Here is a 22,276-nt window from a genome sequence, read left to right on the forward strand (position 1 = left end):
CTGTGCATGAATTTGCTGTTGTGTTTCCGACATTACAACAGTGCTACACTTTTAAAAACTTTGTAGTATGTAAATAACTTTGGGTACATCCAGAGGTTGTGAAACGAACAAAGGAAGAGGAATGGACCAGTCAGCTACCAGTCAGCTTCTTCAGCCTGTACCACTATTCGATCAGATCATTTCTGATCTGTATTTCAATTTCATCTAACTGCCTTAGTTCCATGTCTCTTAAATACTCTTGCTGGGAAAAAAAACCTCGTGGTCTCAATTTTGACATTTCCAATTGATCTCAGCCTTTTTGGGAGATAAGAGTTCCAAATTTCCAATACCCTTTACATGAAGATGTCCTTTCTGACATCATCATAGCTCTAATTTTAAGGTTATGCCTGCGTGTTCTGGACTGTTGTACCAGAAGAACTAATTTCCCTCTATCTACCCCATCAAATCCTTTAATTGTTTAAACATTTTTACTTGATCACCCAGTAAAAGCACCATATCAATGCAAGTCCTTGCTTAATTAATTAATTTGATGCTGAGTTTGGGAGGGAAGGAGATGGGAGCGACATAAATCAAGGTTTTAAATTTAAGTAAGGCGACTTTGAAGCAGTGAAAAATAAATTGACCGAAGTAAAGTGAGCTGAGTGATTAATAATTATACCTTCAAACAGTGGGAAGAATTCAATATCTGGTACAAAACCGGCACATATCCCTGAAAGGCAGAGGCTCTGCTTTTGCAGTTATGTGACTACGGTGAACAAATGAGGCAAGAGACAGCATCAGCCTAAAGGAAAAGGCTTAGACAAATGAGAGAAAAAATATGAAATCAAGCAGAACTGGGTGAGCTGAGAGCAACCAGAGACACAAAGCAGCAAGAGGTGCAAAAAGGCTATATTAAAAACACTTGCAAGGGATATCAAATTTAATAGTAAAATTTTTCATAAGTATATTGACAAAGAGAGGTAAGGAAGACCACAGGTCCAATAGAAGCAAAGACAGGTGAGAGGATAAATAGAAAATAAGGGAATGGCAGACTTGTTAAATGAATAATTAATATTTGCCCTCACAGCAAAGGAAGAGAACAAAATGCCATTAGTACAAAGGGAGGAACATATTGCACTTGAGTAAAGAAAGGGCATGAAGAACCTAATAGGGCTCAAGATAGATAAATCTCCAGGGCCTAATGGTTTCCATCTTAAGGAAAAAAATTGGAGAGGAAAAAAAGCAGATACATGAGTTGCAATTTTCCAAAGCCACTAGATTAGAGATCGTGCTTTCTGGTTTAAAAATTGCAAATGTCACTATTATTTAGGAAGGGAGAGAAGGAGAGACCAGAAAACTGGAGAGCTGTCAATTTAAACATCATTTGTGGAGAAGTTAATGGGATCCACAGTCAAGGAGAGAGTGGGTGAGCACTTTATCAAGTTTGATCAAAAAGATAAAACATGGAACAAGGGCAATTCATGTCTGACTAATCTAGTGAATGTCTGAGAAGCTCACAATAGATGAAGGAGGGTCCATGGGGGGTAGGCAGTAATGTGGAATTGAGGCCACGATCAAATCAGCCATGATTTTATTAAATGGTGGAGCAGGCTTGAAGGAACTAAATGACCTACTCTTGCTCCTAATTCGTATGTTTATATGTCCAGAAGTCATTTAATACTGCTCTGCATAAGACATTAGCAAAAAAGAACAGAATTGAGATAGCCTCATAACATGTGCTGATAATTAGTTGAGAAATGAGAGAGAGCAGGGATAAAGGGAATATACTCTAATTGGCATGTGATGGCTAGTGTCCTCGAAGGATCTGTGCTGTCGCCTCACTTTTCACCATGTATATCAATAACTTAGATGAGGAAATAAGAGTGTAACTTGTAAACTCTGATGTGCAACTAAGTTATGAGGCACAGTAGGTTGCGTAAGTGAGACCTGAAGTTACTAGACATTATGCAAGTAGTCAAAACAGTGGCAGATGGAGTTCAATTTGGGGAAGTGCAAGGTCACCCACTTTGGGTCCAAGAAAGACAAATCAGAACATTTGTGTAATGGTAACATGAAGCACTGTGCAGGAAGAAAGTGATTTGTGTAATAGTGAGTGTATAGGTACAAAAAGTAATCGGTAAGGCTCATGGAATGTTTGGCTTCATTGCAAGGGGGCTGGAATACAAAGGGGAGGAAGTTATGCTTCTGTTGTACAAAGCTTTCCTTAGACCCTAGCTGGAGCAGTTTTTTGACACATCTCAGGAAGGCAGCGGATCAGCATGGATCGACAAGAATAATGCCAGGGTTCAAAGGATAGATCATTAAAAGGGAATAGAACCTAAGTTTATAAGACAGTTAAGGGATGATCTAATTGAGTTCTTTAAGAATGATAAAGGGATTCAATAGGGTAGTTATAGAGAAGCTATAACACCTAGTGGGGGAATTCAGAACGAAAGGGCATAAACGTTAAAATTGGAGCTTGGCCATTTAGGACTGAATTCAACAAGTAGTGGGTACTGGAAGTCACAAACGCTACCCCAGGAGACTAAGCAGAGTCAACTGAAATTTTCAAGACTGTGATCGATAAATTTTTTAAAAATTAAGTAAGGGATGTGGATCAACAGCGGAGTGGAGGTGCAGATTAACCATGATTGTACTGAGTGGCCGAACAAGTTGGAGGTGCTGAATGGCCTTACTTCTGCTCCTATATTCCAAAGAGAAAAACCCCTATTGTGCTTTTGAAAGAGGGGCAAGAATGAGAAAAATTAAGGTTGGAAAGCCATGCTGCAGAACATGCAACAGCATCGACAGGTTCTAACAACAGGTCATCTACCAAAAATGTTAGCTATTTCTCTCTCCACAAATGCTGCCTGACCTGCTGAGTATTCCCAGAATTTTCTCCTCTTACTGCAGAGCAATTCCAAAGCCTAAGAGTTTAGCACTCAAGACAAATAAATCAATGAATTTCTATGTTCAGCAAGCTCAAGTTTTGGGGGCAGGGAACAGCGAAATAAATAAGTAATGAATTAAACAGTCTAAGCCAACATCTAAGCATGTAAACAGTCTTGTGATTGATTTGTCTGAACTGATCTATGGCACAAGAAGGTCTGAACAAAAATTGTGAAGCCATTAACATTCATTTTCCTTTTTAAAAGGAACTTTGGAAAGAAAGAGTTCCAATAATAAGGATCGATCTGAACTAAAGCTGCTTTTCTATTGGTTTAGGGGTGCACCAGAATCACAAGTTCAAGTGGCATCAAGAGCTGGCAGCACTAACACACCAAAAACCAATGACAAATTAAGTGCAGTTGCTAAATGATCTAAAAACAATGATTCAAAAATCTATCAACTGATGTATTCAATTCCCCATTTTATTTCCTATTAACTCAATGACTCAGTGATGCCCAAAGAACCGATGCTGCATTCAGCTCATCCTGCTGATGTCAGCCAGGTACTGAAACAAACAGTCAGTATCCATATGTAGATAATACTCAGGCCTTGGGCTGACAAGTGCAAGAAACGTTCATGCCAAGCAATGATCACCTCCAACAAAGGAGAATCTAACCACCTCCCCATGACATTTAATGGGATCACCATTGCTGAATCACCCACTATCAACATTCTGGGGGGTTACCATTGACCAGAAATTGAAATGGACCAACTATATAAATACTGTGGCTGTAAGAGCAGATCAGGGACTGGAAATTCTGTGGTGAGTAACTCACTTCCTTACTCCCCAAAGCCTGTCCACCATCTACAAGGCACAAATACTCTCCACTTGCCTGGATGAATGCAGCTCCAACACTACCATATACGGCAAAGCAGCCCACTTGATTGGCACCCCGTCCACCACCTTAAACATTCAATCCCTCCACCACCAACACACAGTGGTAGCAGCATCACCTACAAGATGCACCGCAGCAACTCACCAAGGATCCTTTGACAGTACCTTGCAAACCCATGACCTCTACTACTTAGGAGGACAAGGGCATCCGATACACAGGAACACCACCACCTGGAGGTTCCCTTCCAAGCCACATACCATCTTCCCTTCACTGTCATTGTCAAAATGCAGGAATTCCCTTCCTAACAGCACTATGGATGTATCTACACCACAAGGACTGCAATGGCTCAAGGCAGCAGCTCATCACAACCTTCTCAAGCGTAATTAGGGATGGGCGACAAATACTGTCAGAGCCAGTAATACCCACAGCCCATGAAGGGATATGTAAAAAAAATACTAATGATTATTTCCTCCTCAGGAGTTTTCCTACACTAACTGTCGTTCCTCCTAGTGTCTCTATTTCTGCATCATACTATATACACCCATTAGCCAACGCGGAGGTCTAAAATTAGGTAACAAAAATTAGGTACAGGCAAAGAATCAATCAGATCAGAACTCCTTCAGTACAGTCCACATGATGGCACAGCAAATGTAACATCTAAAATACCATGCTCACCAAGAATTTACACGTGGACAATGACACACAAAGCACTGACATTTCAAATGATATTACAGTCTATTTCAAGTATTAAACTCCAAATTAAGATTGAAAGCACTGGCCCATTTGTCAATTCACTAGTCAAAGCTTCAACAATACATGGAGATTTAACTCTGCACTCTTTCCCTGTCAACGTTTCCATCATAAATGGTAACTTTCTCTGAACTTGTTGAACACAAATACAACACACTCTCTAGGCAGAGGTATTGCATCACGAATGAGGACTTGGACTGCGGCATTCTGAATCATTAACTGTTTGTGAAGAGTATTGAAAATCAGGCTTAAGGTGAAGATTGGAGGATTTTGGATACAACAGGAGACAGGTGAAGCTTGAGGTGATGCAAGTGTAGATCAGGGGATTAGGCAGCAATGCATAAAAGGTGGGTGGGAAGAAAGCAGAGGCAGATACAGACAATTTTTGGAGCTAGAAGAAAGTATTTTGGTGATTGATCAGATGCAGGGGCAGAAGCTGAGCACGGGCTCACCAACATGCCAAAGTTCATTCACATTCATTCACAAACATTGAAGGCAAGGAAGCAACCTCCCCCATCCCGCCGGGATCCATTCTGAGCAGATGGGAGAGTTCAAGACCACAGTATGATAGACGTCTGATTCCTGCACCCCAGCCCTCCTCCAAGCCCATGGGTAATACTCTATCTTTCAGATAGCAATCCCTCCTGATTACATGGCAAAGTTCAAGAAATCACTATGGAGAAAATTACACATGTCACAATGCACAGTGGGCTGATCCAACCCACCAGCAGCTTCACTAATTCCTTATTTTAAATTCACCCACTGATTAAAATTACTGATGATATTTTTTAGCATTAGCAATTCATAGGACTTCAAACATCAATTCATTTTAATATTCTTTAAAATATGATATAAACACTTTGCAGCAATGAGGTTTATTTGGCCTAATAGATTTGTAATAATAAAATTATGATCTCCAAGAATTTAAATTAAAAAGGACAAAGATCAAGAATAAATCTTTACATAAATCAGCAGCAAATGCCAAGATTGATCTTTGAAGATTACAAATGATCTATAATTTCAGAATAGAACGGAGCCTGTGATTGGAGGATGGTTTCTGTCTGCAACTCCTGCTGCATAAACATTCATTAGTGCATTTTTTGAAGTGGGACGGGGTGGGAGGAAGAAGAAAGGAAAAGAAGGGAAGTTGAAAAAAATGACGAAAAATGGGACCCAGGGACATCAGTGCACAGAAACAAAAAGTATCTGCAAATACATTTTTTTTAAAAAATGAAACTGCTTTCCTCCTTAGATTGGAAGTTTCAATTCTTACAGGGCACGGTTCTATGGCTGCTAACAAGGTCATTCCAGATGCACGAGGCCCGCCAGGGAACTTCTGCAGCCTATTCATTCACATCAGTCATCACAATCGAGCCATGGATCTCTCCTCACCCGAGTCTGCACACACCCATGTTTCACTGGATAGCAAAGGCAATGGAAATGCTACCTGAATTACCCTCTGCTTCACCAAAAGTACATCTGCTATCGTGACTAAGGATAGCTCACTCAGCACGGACCACTAATCAAACCTGGGCCTACTTGTTTATATTGATCACCACCAAGAAAAATTACGACTAAGGTTGGGAGTAAATTTCACACACAAAATATTACACTTTATTAAATCTAACTGGCAACACTACCTTAAAATAATGAGATAGATGGGCAAATTCAAACAAAACTCAATTTATGATATCATCTCAACCCTTTGACCTCTTAATGCCTTGTAACATACTCCAGAGTATCCTTTCTCTCTACAATACTTTGCCAAATCACGTGAACACAAACAGTTCCCCTCATCCCACCCACCCAATACTGTACTTTGACATAATAAACCAGAAACCGGCCTTTTAGATGTACACCAAGCACATGTGCTTAATGCAATGGATATCAAACATGTCTTGACATATTCCATTTATATTCAAAAGGGGGAGGAGAAGGGTTCAGATAGAGTTTGTAGACTTGAAGTCACTGCTTAAATACAGTGTGCACCATGCTCATTAAAAGCAGAAAGCACTACATCCGTGACTGTACTATGTTTAATGTCAAAATATACATGCTATTTAGATGGTGAAGAGAAAGAAAAAAGCCCACCCATTTTTAAGCCAAAACAATATTTTCCCGTTTCAAGTGTCTAATCTCTCTAGGTTTTTAGAGAACAGTCGAGTAAATTGCCCAAGAACTTCACATCCAAGATAATCAATAATGCATTATTCAGAAGAGTAATATAATTGAGTTTTAGAAATTCCTTCTTAATGCTGGAGTGCCCTGAAACAGCAAACACCACATTCTGTAAAATGCATTTTTAAACCTTTCTATATGCTATGTTGCAGATGTCTGCAATACAATTATATATTATAAAGATTTCCAGAAGCATACATTTTAAATCAAATCTGTAAAACAGTAAAAAGGATGCAAATGTTCAAAACTGATCAGCCTTTTTTAAAAAAAAACTTTCCTTATAGAATCCTACCAAGTGTTAAAATCAATTCTGGCAAGAGCAACGTGCCCTTCATTTCTTTATTTTTTAAACAAAGAGAAACAAACAAAATGATTTCTTCAACGTGTTTTGACACATGGCTCGCTCAACCACGTCAAGAAGTCCACAAAATTTTATTCTCCTCGGCTGCTCTGAAGTCCATGTCACAAACCCAATCTCTCCCCCCACCCCAACCCCAAAACCAAAAAAAAAATCAAAATTCTCCTGAAATATTTCCAAGAAAATAAATGTAGGGGAGGCCAAAAACAACACAGAGAGAAAAAAAAAGAGCAGGTTTGGAATGCAAATTAAGGCTCCACTAATGAGAGAAAAAGATTGAGGGTGGAAGCAAAGAGAGAGAGAGAGAGAAAAAAAAAATTACCTACCTTTGCTTTCGTCCCACAAGGGATAAGAGACAAATAATAATATTTTTTTCCTGGGGATTTTTTTTTTAATTTAATGGTCAGCAGACATCTTGTTTTCCTCAGGTTAGATTTGGAGGAAGGGGAGGAGAGGGAATGTGTGTGGATTAAAGTGATATGATTTTTGCTTCCTCTTTTGCCTTCCCTTTGCTTCTCTTCTCCTGAAAGTCTACGACTGGTCAGAAATGGCGGATATTTCTCCCCGTACTCTTCCCCTTCACCAACTTTTTTTCTCTGCTGCCGCTGCTGCTGCTGCTGCTGCTGCTTCCCCCCCAGGAGTAGACATCGCCCATGATGCTTCTCACGCCGCCATGGAGGCGCTCTGGCTCGGCGGGTCAGGTGATTCCTCCTCTCTCTCTCTCTCTCTCTCCTTAAATTATTATTCAAACATCAATAAAATCCACCTCCGCACGCACCATTCGCTAGGCCGCGCCCGAATTTCACTCAAAAATGTCGACCGACAGCCGCTACCGCTTCAACTTTTCCTCAAAAAAAATGCCTTTCAAAAAAAAATCGCTTCACGACAATAAGGAGATTTTTTTTTCCCCTTCCCCTCCTCCCTCACCCGCCCACCGAACTTGATCAGTTTTTTTTCTCTCCCTTTCCCCCCCCACCCCCCAACCCCTCCGCCCTATTCTTTGCCTTCAATTGGCCGGTCGCTTCAGAGATGCCCAACCGATTGGTGGCCCATCACGTCAATCAAACTTCCAGCACTTTTGGTTGCGGTCTCCGAGGCGTGGTTGCGGTTCAAGGCAGGAAGTGGTTTCCAGCGCTGCCGGAACGGAAGTGAGGGCGTACCAGAGGACGCTGGGAATTGTAGTCCTCTGCCTGATCATTTTAGCAGCCTTCTGCATATTTAATCCATTCAAGATAATTATTTTAATGCAATTTGTTTTCTTGGTATGCAACAGCCAAATATTTAAGGTTCATTGATTGCTTTAGCATGGCTTAAATTAAAAAAGGAATTTAAGAGGCCTTTTTAATTATCTGGGGTTGCATCTGTTATTTTTGATATATCTTCCAGTGGAAATCTCCTGAGATTCGTCTTCTTCTGTGCCCAAAGGAGGTCTGTTATAATGGGCTCAATTGTGCCGTGCCTAGGAGAAGGAGGCGGGGGGGAGGGGGCTGAAAGGAAAGGACTACATTTCCCAGGGTTCCCTGGGAGGGCAGGGCAGGCCTGCGCAGGCGCAGTGAGGGGCTGCGGGTTCTGACAGCGGTGTCTGAAGGAGGAAAAAAAAAGCGTCGCCTTTGAAATAAAACATCATATGTCCAAAAAAAAACACCCCTAAAACGTCCGATTTTACAAAAAAAGAATCACATACTAATCCCCAAAGTAGCGTCATAATGGTAAGTGCTGATTCTTGTACGTTTTGAAGGAAATTGAATGCAGGATGAGGCCTAAACTGAGCCCAACCACTGAAGGGTTTTTCTTTTAAAGATATCTAATTAAATAAAAACTTCAGACCCTGGGGCATCTTAATCCTTCAGGAAGCAGAGCTTAACATCTTTTTCTCAACGATTGCTGGGTTTCTTCCAGCAATGGAGGTTCAAGGAGGCCTTTCGTCATCCTTCTCTTGCCATAAGCACCCGCTGAGAAGGCTTTAATTTTATTTTTTTTTTAAATTGTGAATTATTTAAGTCACATTTCTAAGGAGAAATAGGTGTGATCGCGCATTTTCAAAACAGCTATTTTTTTTTTAGGCGACAACCATAACTGAGAGGTTATAACTATCAGGAAAGGTTTGGAGCTCTTTTTCTCTAGGTAAGAGAAGGTTGTTTGGTGACCTGATAGAGGTCTTCAAGATTATCAAAGAGTCTGATAAGGTAGATGCAGAGAAGATGTGTCCATTTGTGGCTGAGGGCAGATCAAATGGGCACGTAGAGCATAAACCCTAGCATGGTGCATTGTTAACTTTGTAAATCCAAAAATGATTGCAAAATGCTGGAAATACACGGCAGATTAGTCACTTTCCAGGGAATAGGTTATCCAATAGGCCCACAATCACGTTATGGCTTATTTTTATAAGCTCCCTTTTGGTTCTGTTCTTTTAATTGTGCCTCCTTAAATAAAGGGGCACATGCAAAGTTGTTTCTCGATTGAGCTCAGTCTCATCTTTATGGTTCAATTTAAAAAGGTCACCCAAAAAAGACTATTTCAGGTATGGACTGTACCCAGAACTTTAGGCCCAATAAGGTAGCTTGTCTTTTCCTTAGGACTTGTATATTTTCAGCATTTTCTGCCAGGTAGAAAATAAGTTAATGTTTTGGGAGTAGATTCTTCATCCAAACTGTCACTTGAATGTGATGTTTGAGATGTGCCTCAGGAAAAGTGGAGGGGAGCACAGTGATGAGACATGAAAAGTTCTGATCTGATCATTATTTTCACAAAGAAGCAACTAATGGATTTAATTGCCAATTAACAGGTTTGAAAACAATGTAAGATGTGTAACTTGCTTTACAGGGAAAGATAGCTTAGTTCAGGAGGTAGATGCACAGAATTCAAAAGATAAAGGAGTGAGTCGAAACAGGGCTGCAAAATGGAAATTTAAACAAAATGAAAATGACCTCTCACTGGATTACATAGAATATGGACTGCTCACCACCACCTTCTCAAGGGCAGTTAGGGATGGGCAATAAATGCTGGTCTAGCCAGCGATGCCCACATCCCATGAATGAATATTTTTAAAAATGCAGTACAAATTATTCAGTGCAAGTAGCTTGTGCTGGTGTTTATACTTTACACAAGTCTCCACCCACCGTGCCATCTATCTCAACTCAGCCTTTCAGCATATCTGATTCCATTCCTCTCATATACTTCTCTAGTTTCCATTTGAAACCATCTAAGCTTTTGCCTCAACCATTTCTTATGGTAGTGAATTATACTGAAAATAGGAGAGGTGGCTAAGATCTGAAGTTAATGCTGAGCGCAGAGAGCTAAAAAATTTTCTTTTAATTCATTTAATGTTGGAATGTGAGTGTCGCTGGCAAGGCAAACACTTATTGCTCATCCCTGATTGCCCTTGGTGGTGGTGAGCTTCCTTCTTAAACTGCTGCAAGTGGGCTGTCTGCAAGAGTTGATGTGGTGTCAGAGATACTTGTGCTCAGGTTCTCAATACATTTGCTTCTTGTCATTTTCTCACACCCTACAGGCACAGCCTGTTCTTGTGCAATTTGACTGCATCAGGTGCCATTTATTTCCTTGTCCAAGCAACTGTACTAACCATGACCATGATTGAGTGGTAGGAAGGTAAATGTGCACACTGGAGCTTCCATAAGATGCACACTTTGCAGTGTCTCTGAGAAGCTTTCAGGAGTAGCAATCCTGGATCAGTGTCCCCCTCCCTATCCTAGGAACACTAAAGTTAATTCTAGTACTCCTATTGCCAGAATGCCTGAGATCAGCAAAGGCAATACAAACTGGGGATTAAATACAGTGCTTTACTGGTCTGTATTGCTCAGCTAACCGCTAAGTAAACTCAATAGGAACTTAAAAGTTTGTAATTCTAGAGCAGAAACTTTTGACCACCCAAAGTAAGAATCTAATGGCTTATTAAGCAGTCATGTGGAGATATACGCTGCTAAAGGTAACTGGTACCATAACCACAAGCTTTAGCTGCAGTCTGTTTAATCAGCAGCATGCTTGTTTGACACTGCAGGAATCTTAGCTTGCTTCTCTTGTAAATACATGTTTACCTTTATTTCAGGAACTGTTTCATTTTCCTTCCTAGTACTATTTCTAAACTGAAAATAGTATTTTTTTTCTCTTCCCGCCTACGTGAATTTTCAAACTGATGGAGCATATGGGCAGCCTGCATCTCCCTCTGCTGCGCAGCCGGCTGTGGAAATTGTGCAAGTAACTCTTTTGGATTCAGCAAAAATTTGATTTTCCTCTATCCATGAGGGGAAACATCTCTGATGGATTACCTGGGATCAGGAGGCTACGTCTGGGGAGTTAGTTCTCAGAGCTCCTACCTTCGCGACACTTTTCAATTTGTTGCAAAGGCGCAGTAGTCATTATTGTAATACTCACTATTCGTTGCCAGCATAAGACCTCAGGAAAGAGTCTTCGTAATGTGACTTTCAGTTACTGAAATTTGCATTTAACCTGAGTGTCGGCCAAAAATGTTGTGGAGTGATGATGGAGAATGCCTGAGTGGCAAGCCACGTGGAGATTTGGATGGGGTGGGTGGGGGGGGTGGGGGGGTGGGGTGACACATATAGGCTAATATATAAGTTACTCATTAGGAAGACTGCACCATGACCATGGTATACAACAAAGAAATCATCTGTTGATTCCTATCTCCAATTTGATGATGATATGGTTATGGGAATTTGCAAATGCAAACTTCAGAACAGTATTACATATTCTTCATGGGCACAACGAAACTGCATAATCAGTGGGTATACCTCTTCCTTCTCCTACAATGCGTACACCTACAGCTAGAGTATGTGCATTGTCTTCAAGTGATTTTCCCTACAATTTCTTTAAGATCCTGTGGGGTCTTGACAGGATGGATGTGGAAAGGATGTTTCCTCTTGTGGGAGAATCTAGAACTAGAGGTCACTGTTTAAAAATAAGAGGTCGCTCATATAAGGCAGAGATGAGGAGAAATTTTTTGAGGCTTGTGAGTCTTTGGAACTCTTTTCCTCAAAAGGTGGTGGAAGCAGATTCTTTGAATATTTTTAAGGCAGAGCTAGATAGATTCTTGATTAACAAGTAGGTGAAAGGTTATCGGGGGTAGGCCAGAATGTGGAGTTGAGGTTACGATCATATCAGCCACAATTTTATTAAATGGCGGAGCATGTTCGAGGGGCCGAGTGGCCTACTCCTCCTAATTCATATGTTTGTCTGTTCTTTTTGTTTGCAGGAAAGCATTTTACTCCTCTGATTGCAAAAGTTGGGAATAAATCAGGCTGCATCCTTTCCCACCACAACCACCACTCCCTCCCCCATCCCCAATAGGGCCATCTGTCATTTGTTCTATGTTGTTCTTTCACAGATTGCTGACCCTTGTTCTGCTATTAACACATTCTGTTTTCTTACCTTTATGCCACTATCAGCACCTTCTTTAGTCTTCACCACTGCCATTAACACTCCCTTTGTCTTGTGTCCATGACATCTTTGTAAATCTCTTCTTAGCTGCCACCTATTGCTGACCTTCTATCCTGCCTGACCTACTCCACCCCGCTTAAACAGTGCAAATTCCATCACATTTCTACTATTCTTCAGCTCTGAAGCAGTCATACCGACTCAAAATGTTAACTCTTGTTTCTCTCTCCACAGATGCTGTCAGGTTTGCTGAGTTTTTCCAGCATTTTCTGTTTTTATTGCATCCTTTCCCATTTGTCTTTAAGTGGGTGTGACAATCCAGTACTTGACATGCCCAATTCCTGGGATGAGGTGATGTCCGATAAGGAACACAAGAATGACCTAGACCTTCCTGTCACTTGCCATTTCAACACACCACCCTGCTCTCATGTCCACATGTCCGTCCTTGGCCTGCTGCAATATTCCAGTGAAGCTCAATGCAAACTGGAGGAACAGCACCTCATCTTCCGACTAGGCACTTTACAGCCTTCCGGACTTGACATTGAGTTCAACAACTTCAGATCATGAACTCTCTCCTCCATCCCCACCCCCTTTTTTATCCCCTTTTTTCTAATAATTATTATATATTTTTTAATATATTTTTTCTTTTCCCACCTATTACTATTATTATTTTAAAAATTTATTTCCATCCATTGTTTTATCTCTACCTTTTAGCCTATTTCGATCCCTTCCCCCCACCCCATCCCTACTAGGGCTATCTGTCACTTGCATGTCCTGCTTTCTACCCTTAATGTCACCTATTAGCACATTCCTTAGATAATATGACTACTGTCAACACCTCTTTGTCCTTTTGTCTAAAACATCTTTTGCAATCTCTTCTTTGCCTCCACCTATCACTGGCCCTCTATCCAGTTCCACCTGTCCCACCCCCTTCTAACAGCTTTTATTTCACCTCATTTCTATTTTTCTTTACTTCTGTCCAAGAGTTAACTCTGTCTTTCTTTCCACAGGTGCTGTCAGACCTGCTGAGTTTTTCCAGCAATTTTTGTTTTTGTTTCCGATAAGGAACAACTGAGTAGACTAGACTTATATTCCTTAAAGTTTAGAGGTGAACTCATTGAAACATATAAAATTCTTAAGGGACTTATCGTTTTAGATGCTGGAAGGATGTTTCCCCTGGCTGGGGCTTCTGGAGCTTGGGGTCATACACTCCGAATAAGCAACCATTTAGGACAAAGACGAGGAGAAATTTCTTCACTCAAAGGTTGTAATTCTTTGGAATCCTCTTCCTCAGGGAGCTGTGGATGCTCAGTTCTTGAGCACATTTAAGACCAAGATAGATACATTTTTGGATATTAAGGGATGATGAGGGAAAATGGAAGATCAGCCACGATCTTTTTGCACCATCACCACATGGAGTGCAGCGGTTCAACAAGGTGGTCACTATTACCTGGGTGGGGTGGGGAAGGGTGCAATTAGGGGATGGACAATAAATGCTGGCCTTGTCACAAATGCCCCATAAATCAATTTTTAAAAACAGATTTCATAGTCCATTTCTAAAGGGAATTGAGTTGAAAAGGAAACATGCAAGCCTATAGGGGACAAAAAGGGCTAAAGAATTGCTCTTTCAAACAGCTGGCACTGGCAGAATGGCCTCCTCCTGTGCTGTATGATTCAATTAAATGCTGTCATTTATACGTATGGTGGTGGATAAACCTGGATTGCCTATGGCATCGGTGCCATATATTGGAAAGTACTACAAAAGTGTTTACCAGATCCTTTCTTTTTGCTATCTCTATCTCTACAGACCCTCCTATCTGCCACACCCTCATCTGACTCTAAAATTTTTCCTTCCTCCCTCAACTATTTCTTAATTCGCCTTACTACTTTCACCTTTGTTGTTGCATGGCCTTTAAACCATGTTCCTTCAAACTGAATTGAACAGAGCATAGTATTTTGTTTACTACCAAACCTGCTGTGGGGCTGCTCGTGATGTTAAGTTGGAAAACTTTTTCGGGTATGGACTATGGATGTTTATTTGTATAGTTGAAGTCATTTAGAGTAAATTAGTTTGTTGTGCTTAGATTTCTTTTTAAAGTTTAAGTGTGGGAAACTTGAAAATTTTGAAAATGGGTGCCCATTTCACCATATACTTCAATAGCTTGCTCAAATCCACATGCTTGTAGTAATTTGAGATTATCTCTAATGTGTGGAGCTGCATTACCACAATGTATTTCACCTCTAGAAATGGGTTCAAGTCTTGCTCAGTCTAATAAAATGAAAGTGTTTTTGTTCCAGGCTAGAACAGTGAGTTCCAACCTTGTACCCAAAGGGTGAGAGGCACAAAGCTGACTGCCAATCGATAAGGCATTGGGAGATGGTGTCGTAGTGGTAATGTCGCTGACTAATAATGCAGAGGCTTATGCTCTGAGGACACAGGTTCAAATCCCACCATGGCAACTTGTTGGATTTAAATTCAGTTAATAAATCTGGAACTGAAAGCGAGTCTCAGTGACGACGACTATGAAACTATCATTGATTGTCTGGTTTACTAATGTCCTTTAGGGAAGGAAATCTGCTGCCCTTATCCGGTCTGGCCTGCAATGTGGTTGACTCTTAACTGTCCTCTGAAATGGTCCAGCGAACCATTCAGTTCAAGGGCAATTAGAGATGGATAATAAATGCTGGCCTTGCCAACGATGCCCACATCCCACATGAAAGAATAAATTAAAAATTGTGAAAAGGGGATACCGTAGAGAAACCCAACTGAGGTCACAGCCGATGGAGAGATCATCTGGGATTCTTGATGCTGACACTGATGCTGGGTTTTAAAAGTGAAAGAGTGTTACATTCACATCTCTTACCTTGCTGGTACAAAATGTTCACTAAATAAATCATCTACCCCTTTCTGAAGCCCAGAAATTGTCCTGAATCTTTTGGAATGTTAACTTTCAATTTAATCCAACGGTGGGTATAAATTATTTTAAAAGTTTTAACTGAAATGGGATCCATTTCCAGGGCTGTTTCTTAGGCTGTTTTTTTAAGGATATTGTTGCTTTTCCTGAGGATTTCCTAGTTTTAAACAGAATTCTCCCACCCTACATTACCAACCACCAGTCTAATTAGAGACTTCATCAGCGTTGTGTCCTGGGCCCCTGAGTTAGCAGACAGGACTTCCTGACTAGTGCCAACACTTCATAGAAACACTTGAATGGAAAGAAGAGCTGGCTTATGCTTTTTCTTGAGAGTTTTAAGCTATTATCCTATATTCGCAAATGTACAAACATTTTTGCAGCATATACGAAACTCGATGTCCGGCCGTGTTCAGTTAAATAATTAAGGATAATCAAATATTGTACTTGATGACAGCTGCATAATTATTCTTTAAATGGTTGCCATAGATGTTAGTATGTTGTTACTCTCAGCCCAAATGGAGATTTTGCAATTTGCTGAGACCAATATATTTAGCAGAAAAATTAATGTGGCCGAGATCTAAAATCATGTGGTGGGAATGGGGCTGATTGCAATCTAAAAATGAAGGGATATTTATCAGGTCAGACTTTGAGAATGGATATGTGTAATTCATTGTACTCAAATCTTGTTGAAAAGAGAGACATGTTGTTGAAGCTTTTCATCTTGCAGTCATCAGGACAAACACAAGAATGCCAAATTTCAAACAATCACAACAATTTAAACTACAGGAGAAAAGGGTGCTGATTGGTTGGCAAGTCAATTCCAATTAATCCTTTAATTAATCGGCAACACGTCTCTTTTTAGCAGTATTCAAGTTCTGTATTATCAAGTGAGTAATTCATAATACTAAGCAATAGGGTAGGTGGAGCAGTATTGGTCACTGGAAGTAGAGTGCCTAAATCTGAATTGTAGTAAAGAGAGTGCAAGAAGTAAACAAACATTCACTCCAATAGGAGAGAACAACCAATCTAGTGAAAGAAATGGCTCCATTGAAAGAGATAGGAGCCCAGAGATCAGAGTAGAATATTGGGATGTGGGACGTAGAGGTACTTAATCCACAAACTGGCATATGTAAACAATTACTCTCCAGCCCAGACAGCTCTTATATAATTGATATGGATATTGTAGACGGTGGAAGGTTAAAGTACCGATAATTATCAGAAAAGCTAGCTGCATACTGGCCTTTATAACCGGAGTAGTAGAGCACAAGGGGGTAGAATTCATGCTTCAACAATACAAGGTCCCAGTAAGATCATACCTGGGGTACTATGTGCAGTTCTGAGCACCAACCTTAGGAATGGTATTAAGCCCCTTGGAGATCGTGCAATGTATGTTTACCAGAATGACATCTGGACTCCAAGGGTTAAATTACAAGAAGAGATTGCACAAATTAGGGTTGTATTCCCAGAATTCAGAAGGATAAGAGGAGATTTTATCAAAGTTTTCACAATATCAAGGGGAACAAATGGGTTTCCACTGGTCAGGGAGTTTAGCAGTAGGGGGCATAGCCCAAGAATTAGAGCCAGCAAGACTGAAATTAGAAAATGCTTCTACACACAAAGGGTAGTAAAAATTTGGAACAAAAACAGAAAATGCTGGAAAAACTCAGCAGGTCTAACAACATCTGTGGAGAGAAAAATAGAGTTAATATTTTGTGTCCCTATGACTAAAGAAGAGTCAGCAAGTGACTCTGTTTTTCCCTCCACAGGCGCTGTTAACTCTGTTTTTCTCTCTGCAGTTGCTGTTAGAGCTGCTGAATTTTTCCAACGTTTTCTGTTTTTGTTTCAGATTTCCAGCATCCGCAGCATTTTGCTTTTATCTTAGTAAAAATTTGGAGCTGTCTTCTGCCAACAGCAATTGATGCAAGATCAATTGTTAATTTCAAATCTGAAATTGATAGATTTTTGTTCGCCACAGGTATTAAGGGATATGGGGCAAAGTTAGGCCACAGATCAGCCATGATGATCTCATTGAATGGTAAAACAAGCTCAAGGGGCTAAAAGGCTTACTTCAGTTTCTATGTTCTGAAGAAAATGAATCAATTGTGTTTTTAAAAATAAGATTGTAAATGCTACGACATAAATGTTTCTAACACTGCGAATAAACCGCCCAGTCACATAATTATTATAATTAGAGGTAGGCAAATTAGGTGCACTTGGGCTAAGACAAAGTGACGTCTTAAATGATGAACTAAAATCTAATCCATTGAAAAATGTTTAAGTAATGACAGTGTTCAGGCATGTATTATCTTAATCTGTAGAATGTTGCACTTAATTAGACACTAAAGCCTGAACACCCACAAAGTATTTCACCTGAGGGATTGGAAGGAATAGGGTGTGTGTGTGCATATGTATGGGTATGTGTATTTTGTTTGGGGAGGAGGGTGGGGATTGTGTCATGTTCAATTAAATTTTTCTTTTGAACATGTGGTATTTTTCACTCAAACTTGTCACAAATGTCCTTTGTCAGAGGAATAGCCATCAGGTCCGAGAGGTGCAAAATGTAACTCCTCACGGTAAAAGAAATGGAAGTTGCAATTTTACCTAATTTTTGTTGGATAAGGACATCAAGGGATATGAACCAAAGGCAGATAGAGATCAGCATTCATTTTTTAATTATTATTCATTCATGGGATGTTGGCTTCGCTGTCTGGGCCAGAATTTATTGCCCATCCCTAGTTGCCCTTGAGAAGGTGGTGGTAAGCTCCCTTCTTGAGCCGCTGCAGTCCATGTGGTGTAGATACACCTACAGTGCTGTCAGGTAGGGAGTTCCAAGATTTTGACCCAGTGAAGGAACGGTGATAAATTTCCAAGTCAGGATGGTGTGACTCAGAGGGGAACTTCCAGGTGGTGGTGTTCCCATCTAACTGCCACCCTTGTCCTTCTAGATGGTAGTGGTTGCGGGTTTGGAAGGTGCTGTCATAGGAGCCTTGGTGAATTCCTGCAGTGCATCTTGTAGATGTTCTTGTGTCCCCCAGTACATGGCCTTTTCTAATGTGAACTTGGAGAGTGATTCTCGATGATCTGCTGAATCACAGTGGACTTCATAGCCAAGGTCAATCCTATTCACACCTGTTAGCAACAAATTTTTTTTCATATTCTTTCATGGAAAATGGGTGTCCCCGGCAAGGCCAGCATTTGTTGCCTATCTAATTGTCCTTAAGTGGCTTGCTAGGCCATTTCAGAGGGCAGTTAAGAGTTAACCACATTGCTGTAGGTCTGGAGTCACATGTAGGCCAGACCAGGTAAGGATGACAGATTTCCTTCCCTAAAGGACATTAGTGAACCAGATGGATTTTTACAACAATCAATGATAGTTTCATGGTCACCATTACTGAGACTAGCTTTCAATTCCAGATTTTATTAATTGAATTTAAATTCCACCATCTGCCATAGTGGGATTTGAACCCAAGTCTCCAGGACATTAGCCTGGGCCTCTGGATTACTAGTCCAGTGACATTACCACGACACCACTATCGCCTCCTCCTTCAGACTTGCAGAAGGCTCAAAAGGATTAAGATCAGAAGTAGGAATCCTGGCTGATTTCTTCCCCCTCCTTGGCCAAGGGTGCTGCAGCCAGCTGGTGCAATCTTACTGCTGCCGAGACACCAGCAATGCAATGTGAAATTTTGGACATTATATTCATATGATTGGAATGAGGCTAGCTATGGTACAATCTCGGAGCTTCCACATTAACTGCTTGTGTGTGGAGGATATCGGAACCCCACGAGCATGTTGCTTAATGAATTACATAGCCAAGGTATGTTCAGAGCAAGGATGATGTTGAAAGTCACTGTGTTGCAAAACTGAAAACAGTTTATACAGTCCAGATCTCAAGAATGTGTTGGCTTTTGAACATCTTCAACCTGCCCTCCCTTATAAAACTCCTGTTAAAATGTGTTGGTTCTGTAAATTATGAGCATCGCTTTATCAACCTGCCATGAACGTCATGGGTAAATTCACCATTCATTCTGCAACTGCACCATCCAGACCACAAGGCCCTAGTTCATTTCTTGGTCTGTGTTGCTGATTTGGTACCGTGGCCGTGATCAAACTGGGGCAAAAACAAAAATTGCCTGGGCCCAACTGGAAAATTTTCCTGCATTGAAGTTGAGAGAAAAGGGTGAGGTTGGCCCCTAACTCCCCTACTCTGCCATCGGTGAAACAGTCCAGGCTTATTGAGAGTGGCGAAGATTTGGAGGACAGCCAGTGTCTGTGAAGCTATCCCCCAATCACAACTCAGAACCTTCAGTAAGAGAGGAAAACAGGATGGAAACATGGGCCTGATTAATTAACCTTGCTTTCTCTTTCTAAGAGTTGTTTGAAATTTTACTCAATGATAATTGATAGCAAGCAGCGGATTGAAGTCCATATTCTAAAATTGGGGAATTTGGGGTTCAGACAGAGGTTATAAACTATTTGCAGTTCACTGTGTCACTTTAATCCCTCAGCATGATTAAAGCCTTGAGCTCACTCTGTTATTGAACACCCCCGTCTTATAATCATTTCCAGATACCCATTGGTTTCTATGTAACACGTTCCAGCCCAACTTGTTCTTCATGATTAAAAGGGTGGAGTGCACTTAATGCTGCAGGCACAAATAGTTTGCTGATGTAACCCTTTCTCTAACAGCAGAATACCAGAGAGTCAACAGATGGACTTGGGGTGAGGGAGAAGACATAAGCAACTGAGATATATATGAGAGCAAGTCTTTCAGTGTTTTAGCAACCAAAAAGGAACACAGATTTTCATTCTAAGTTGGATCATCGTCAGCATCCTTCCATCTCTGTGAGATAATGTTGGGTTGGGATAGCTTCATATGGTATGCTTCAGCTGATGGCTGAAGAGGCCAGTCTGAGAGAGACAGGTTCTGCTACAAGTGCCGCATATGGTGTGGTTATCAGGTGTTGTTGTGGGTTGTTGTTTTCAGTGCCGGCGCCTGTTGCCAAGCTGTTGTTGCCTCTGATTGTCATGGCGCTGGCCCACAGGTGATGTTCCCATTTCCCCCTGTCATTGGCTAATTGGCTGGTGTCTCCCAGGTATGAAAATCAATATTTAAGGCCTTCATATCACGCTTGCAAGATCATTGTAAGCGGAACTTTGGCAAACCTACTGGCTTTCTCATTCCCACTATCCTGCCATACAGAAAATCTTTGTGAATGCTGAATTGGATGTATATTTGAATTGTGTAGAGAAAATGATACTGAAAGCTTGTGTTGGCTGAGGAAGAGAAGGCTGGGTGTCACCCTTTGAAACCTGTAATCCCTGATAGGCAGGTCAATCCTCCACACTCCCCTGCCACTGCCCTCACTCCACTATCAGGAAATGGCTAAGGTTTTTATTCATTACGTGAAAAACATCTCTAAGGTAGACTGAAGACAAGTTGACATCACAGAAATAATAACTGGAGATATACTTGGAAATTTTGCAGTCAGTGTGATGGGCCATCAGTTGTGTGCTCTACTGCGATTTTGCTGATCTGAGTCATGTTGGCATTTTGAGGCCATTATTGGCCTCAACAAGGTGAAAGGCCATCCAGGATTCCAGGTCCTGATCACCATCCATGCCTGCTCCTGGCTACTGGGCATCAGGGGAGGGCACGATTCAACTTATTTTTGATTGAATGGCTGTCTGTCTCTGCTCACATTGCCACGTAGATGTACTAGAGGACCAGTGTAAAACTGTTAACCTGTCATACCAATATGTGAGTTATATTTATAACAGCAACTTGTATTTACATGGTGCCTTAAGCATCATAAGACATCCTAAGGTGCAGCTGAAGGTGCAGCTACCAGTGGTGGCACAATTAAAATTGGAGATGCTTAAGAGGCCAGAAATGGAGGAATGCAGCCTTGATTTTTGACTTTGAGAACAGAGGCAATGCAGAAATTCCCTTATCTTGTCTGAGTGTGAAAACATATTTCAAGATTAGTCTGTTACACTGGTGGCGTTCATCAATTTCAAACTTGAACTTTGTTTGTACCTGGCACCCAAGTATGCAAGAGCAAGTTGTCCAACGCAGGGCCTCCCGATTAAATGTTGTTTAATTACCAAAGTTGATGGTAGGTTAAGGCCCATATTATAAGGTATCAACAAGGTTAAAAGTCAAAAGTCAAGGTTGCAAATAAAGTGGTAAGTAGGTAACTGCAGGTTTTGCTTTTGCTTACAGGGAGCAAAGAAAATTATGAAAGGTAAAGAGTCCCCCAGTTTTTGAATTCTGTGAAACAATAGCACTGAAGCCCTGTGTGCCAGGGTTAGCCACTCCTTTTGCTAAGCAGTTCTGGTGTAGCTAAGATGCTGGCAATATGGAAGATTGCCCAGCTATGTTGTACCTACAAAAACCAGGATAAATCTAACCCAGTCTTTTACCAGCCTCCTCCCAATCACTAGAAAAATGATGGAAGGAGTCAAAAATAGTTCCATCAGGCAACACCAGCTCACCTATAATCTGTTGCTCCTTTTGGGTTTCGCCAGAACCACATGGCTCCGAACATTATCACAGCTTTGATCCAGACATGGACACAAAGGCTGAATGCCAGAGGATAGGTAAGAGTAGCTACCCCCAACATCAAGACAGCATTTGACAGGGTATGGCAATGTGGAAGCCGAGCAAAACCAGTCAATGGGCAGCAAAGGTAAAAGGATCCACTGGAGGATCCTGATACAACCTGATACAGGCTTGGCCTAAATAGCCAAGTGGTTATGGTACTGGGTTTGTAACCCCAAGATCAAGAGTTCAAATCTCACAATGGCAAACAATGAAACAATGTAACTTCATCCGAAACAGATGGAAACGGGTTTGTACTCGAAAGATTTACAACCTGATACAAAGGGAAATGGCC

At 41.0% G+C, this 22,276-nt stretch overlaps 2 protein-coding genes across 6 annotated transcripts in view; one reads left to right on the plus strand and one right to left on the minus strand.

Annotated features, from left to right (window-relative positions):
• The window catches only part of arhgap35a (Rho GTPase activating protein 35a), a 121,178-nt gene extending 113,249 nt beyond the window's left edge, over positions 1–7,929 (minus strand). Inside the window, exon 1 of the mRNA XM_041179504.1 lies at positions 7,377–7,929. The gene's annotated coding sequence lies outside the window, so the exon portion shown is untranslated. The remainder of the gene's footprint in view (positions 1–7,376) is intronic.
• A 633-nt stretch (positions 7,930–8,562) lies between these two features.
• ap2s1 (adaptor related protein complex 2 subunit sigma 1) overlaps positions 8,563–22,276 on the plus strand; it is a 30,093-nt gene continuing 16,379 nt past the window's right edge. For 3 of the 5 annotated variants that reach the window (XM_041179186.1, XM_041179189.1, XM_041179190.1), the window contains exon 1: positions 8,563–8,759. In XM_041179186.1, coding sequence (XP_041035120.1) covers positions 8,757–8,759 — 3 coding nt within the window. In that variant the 5' untranslated portion in view covers positions 8,563–8,756. Of the gene's footprint in view, positions 8,760–13,618; positions 13,727–14,330; positions 14,480–22,276 lie in introns of those variants that run through there. The other 2 variants (XM_041179188.1, XM_041179187.1) reach the window with 2 other exon arrangements.

This window comes from Carcharodon carcharias, chromosome 34 (genome assembly GCF_017639515.1).
Source record: "Carcharodon carcharias isolate sCarCar2 chromosome 34, sCarCar2.pri, whole genome shotgun sequence".
NCBI lineage: Eukaryota > Metazoa > Chordata > Chondrichthyes > Lamniformes > Lamnidae > Carcharodon > Carcharodon carcharias.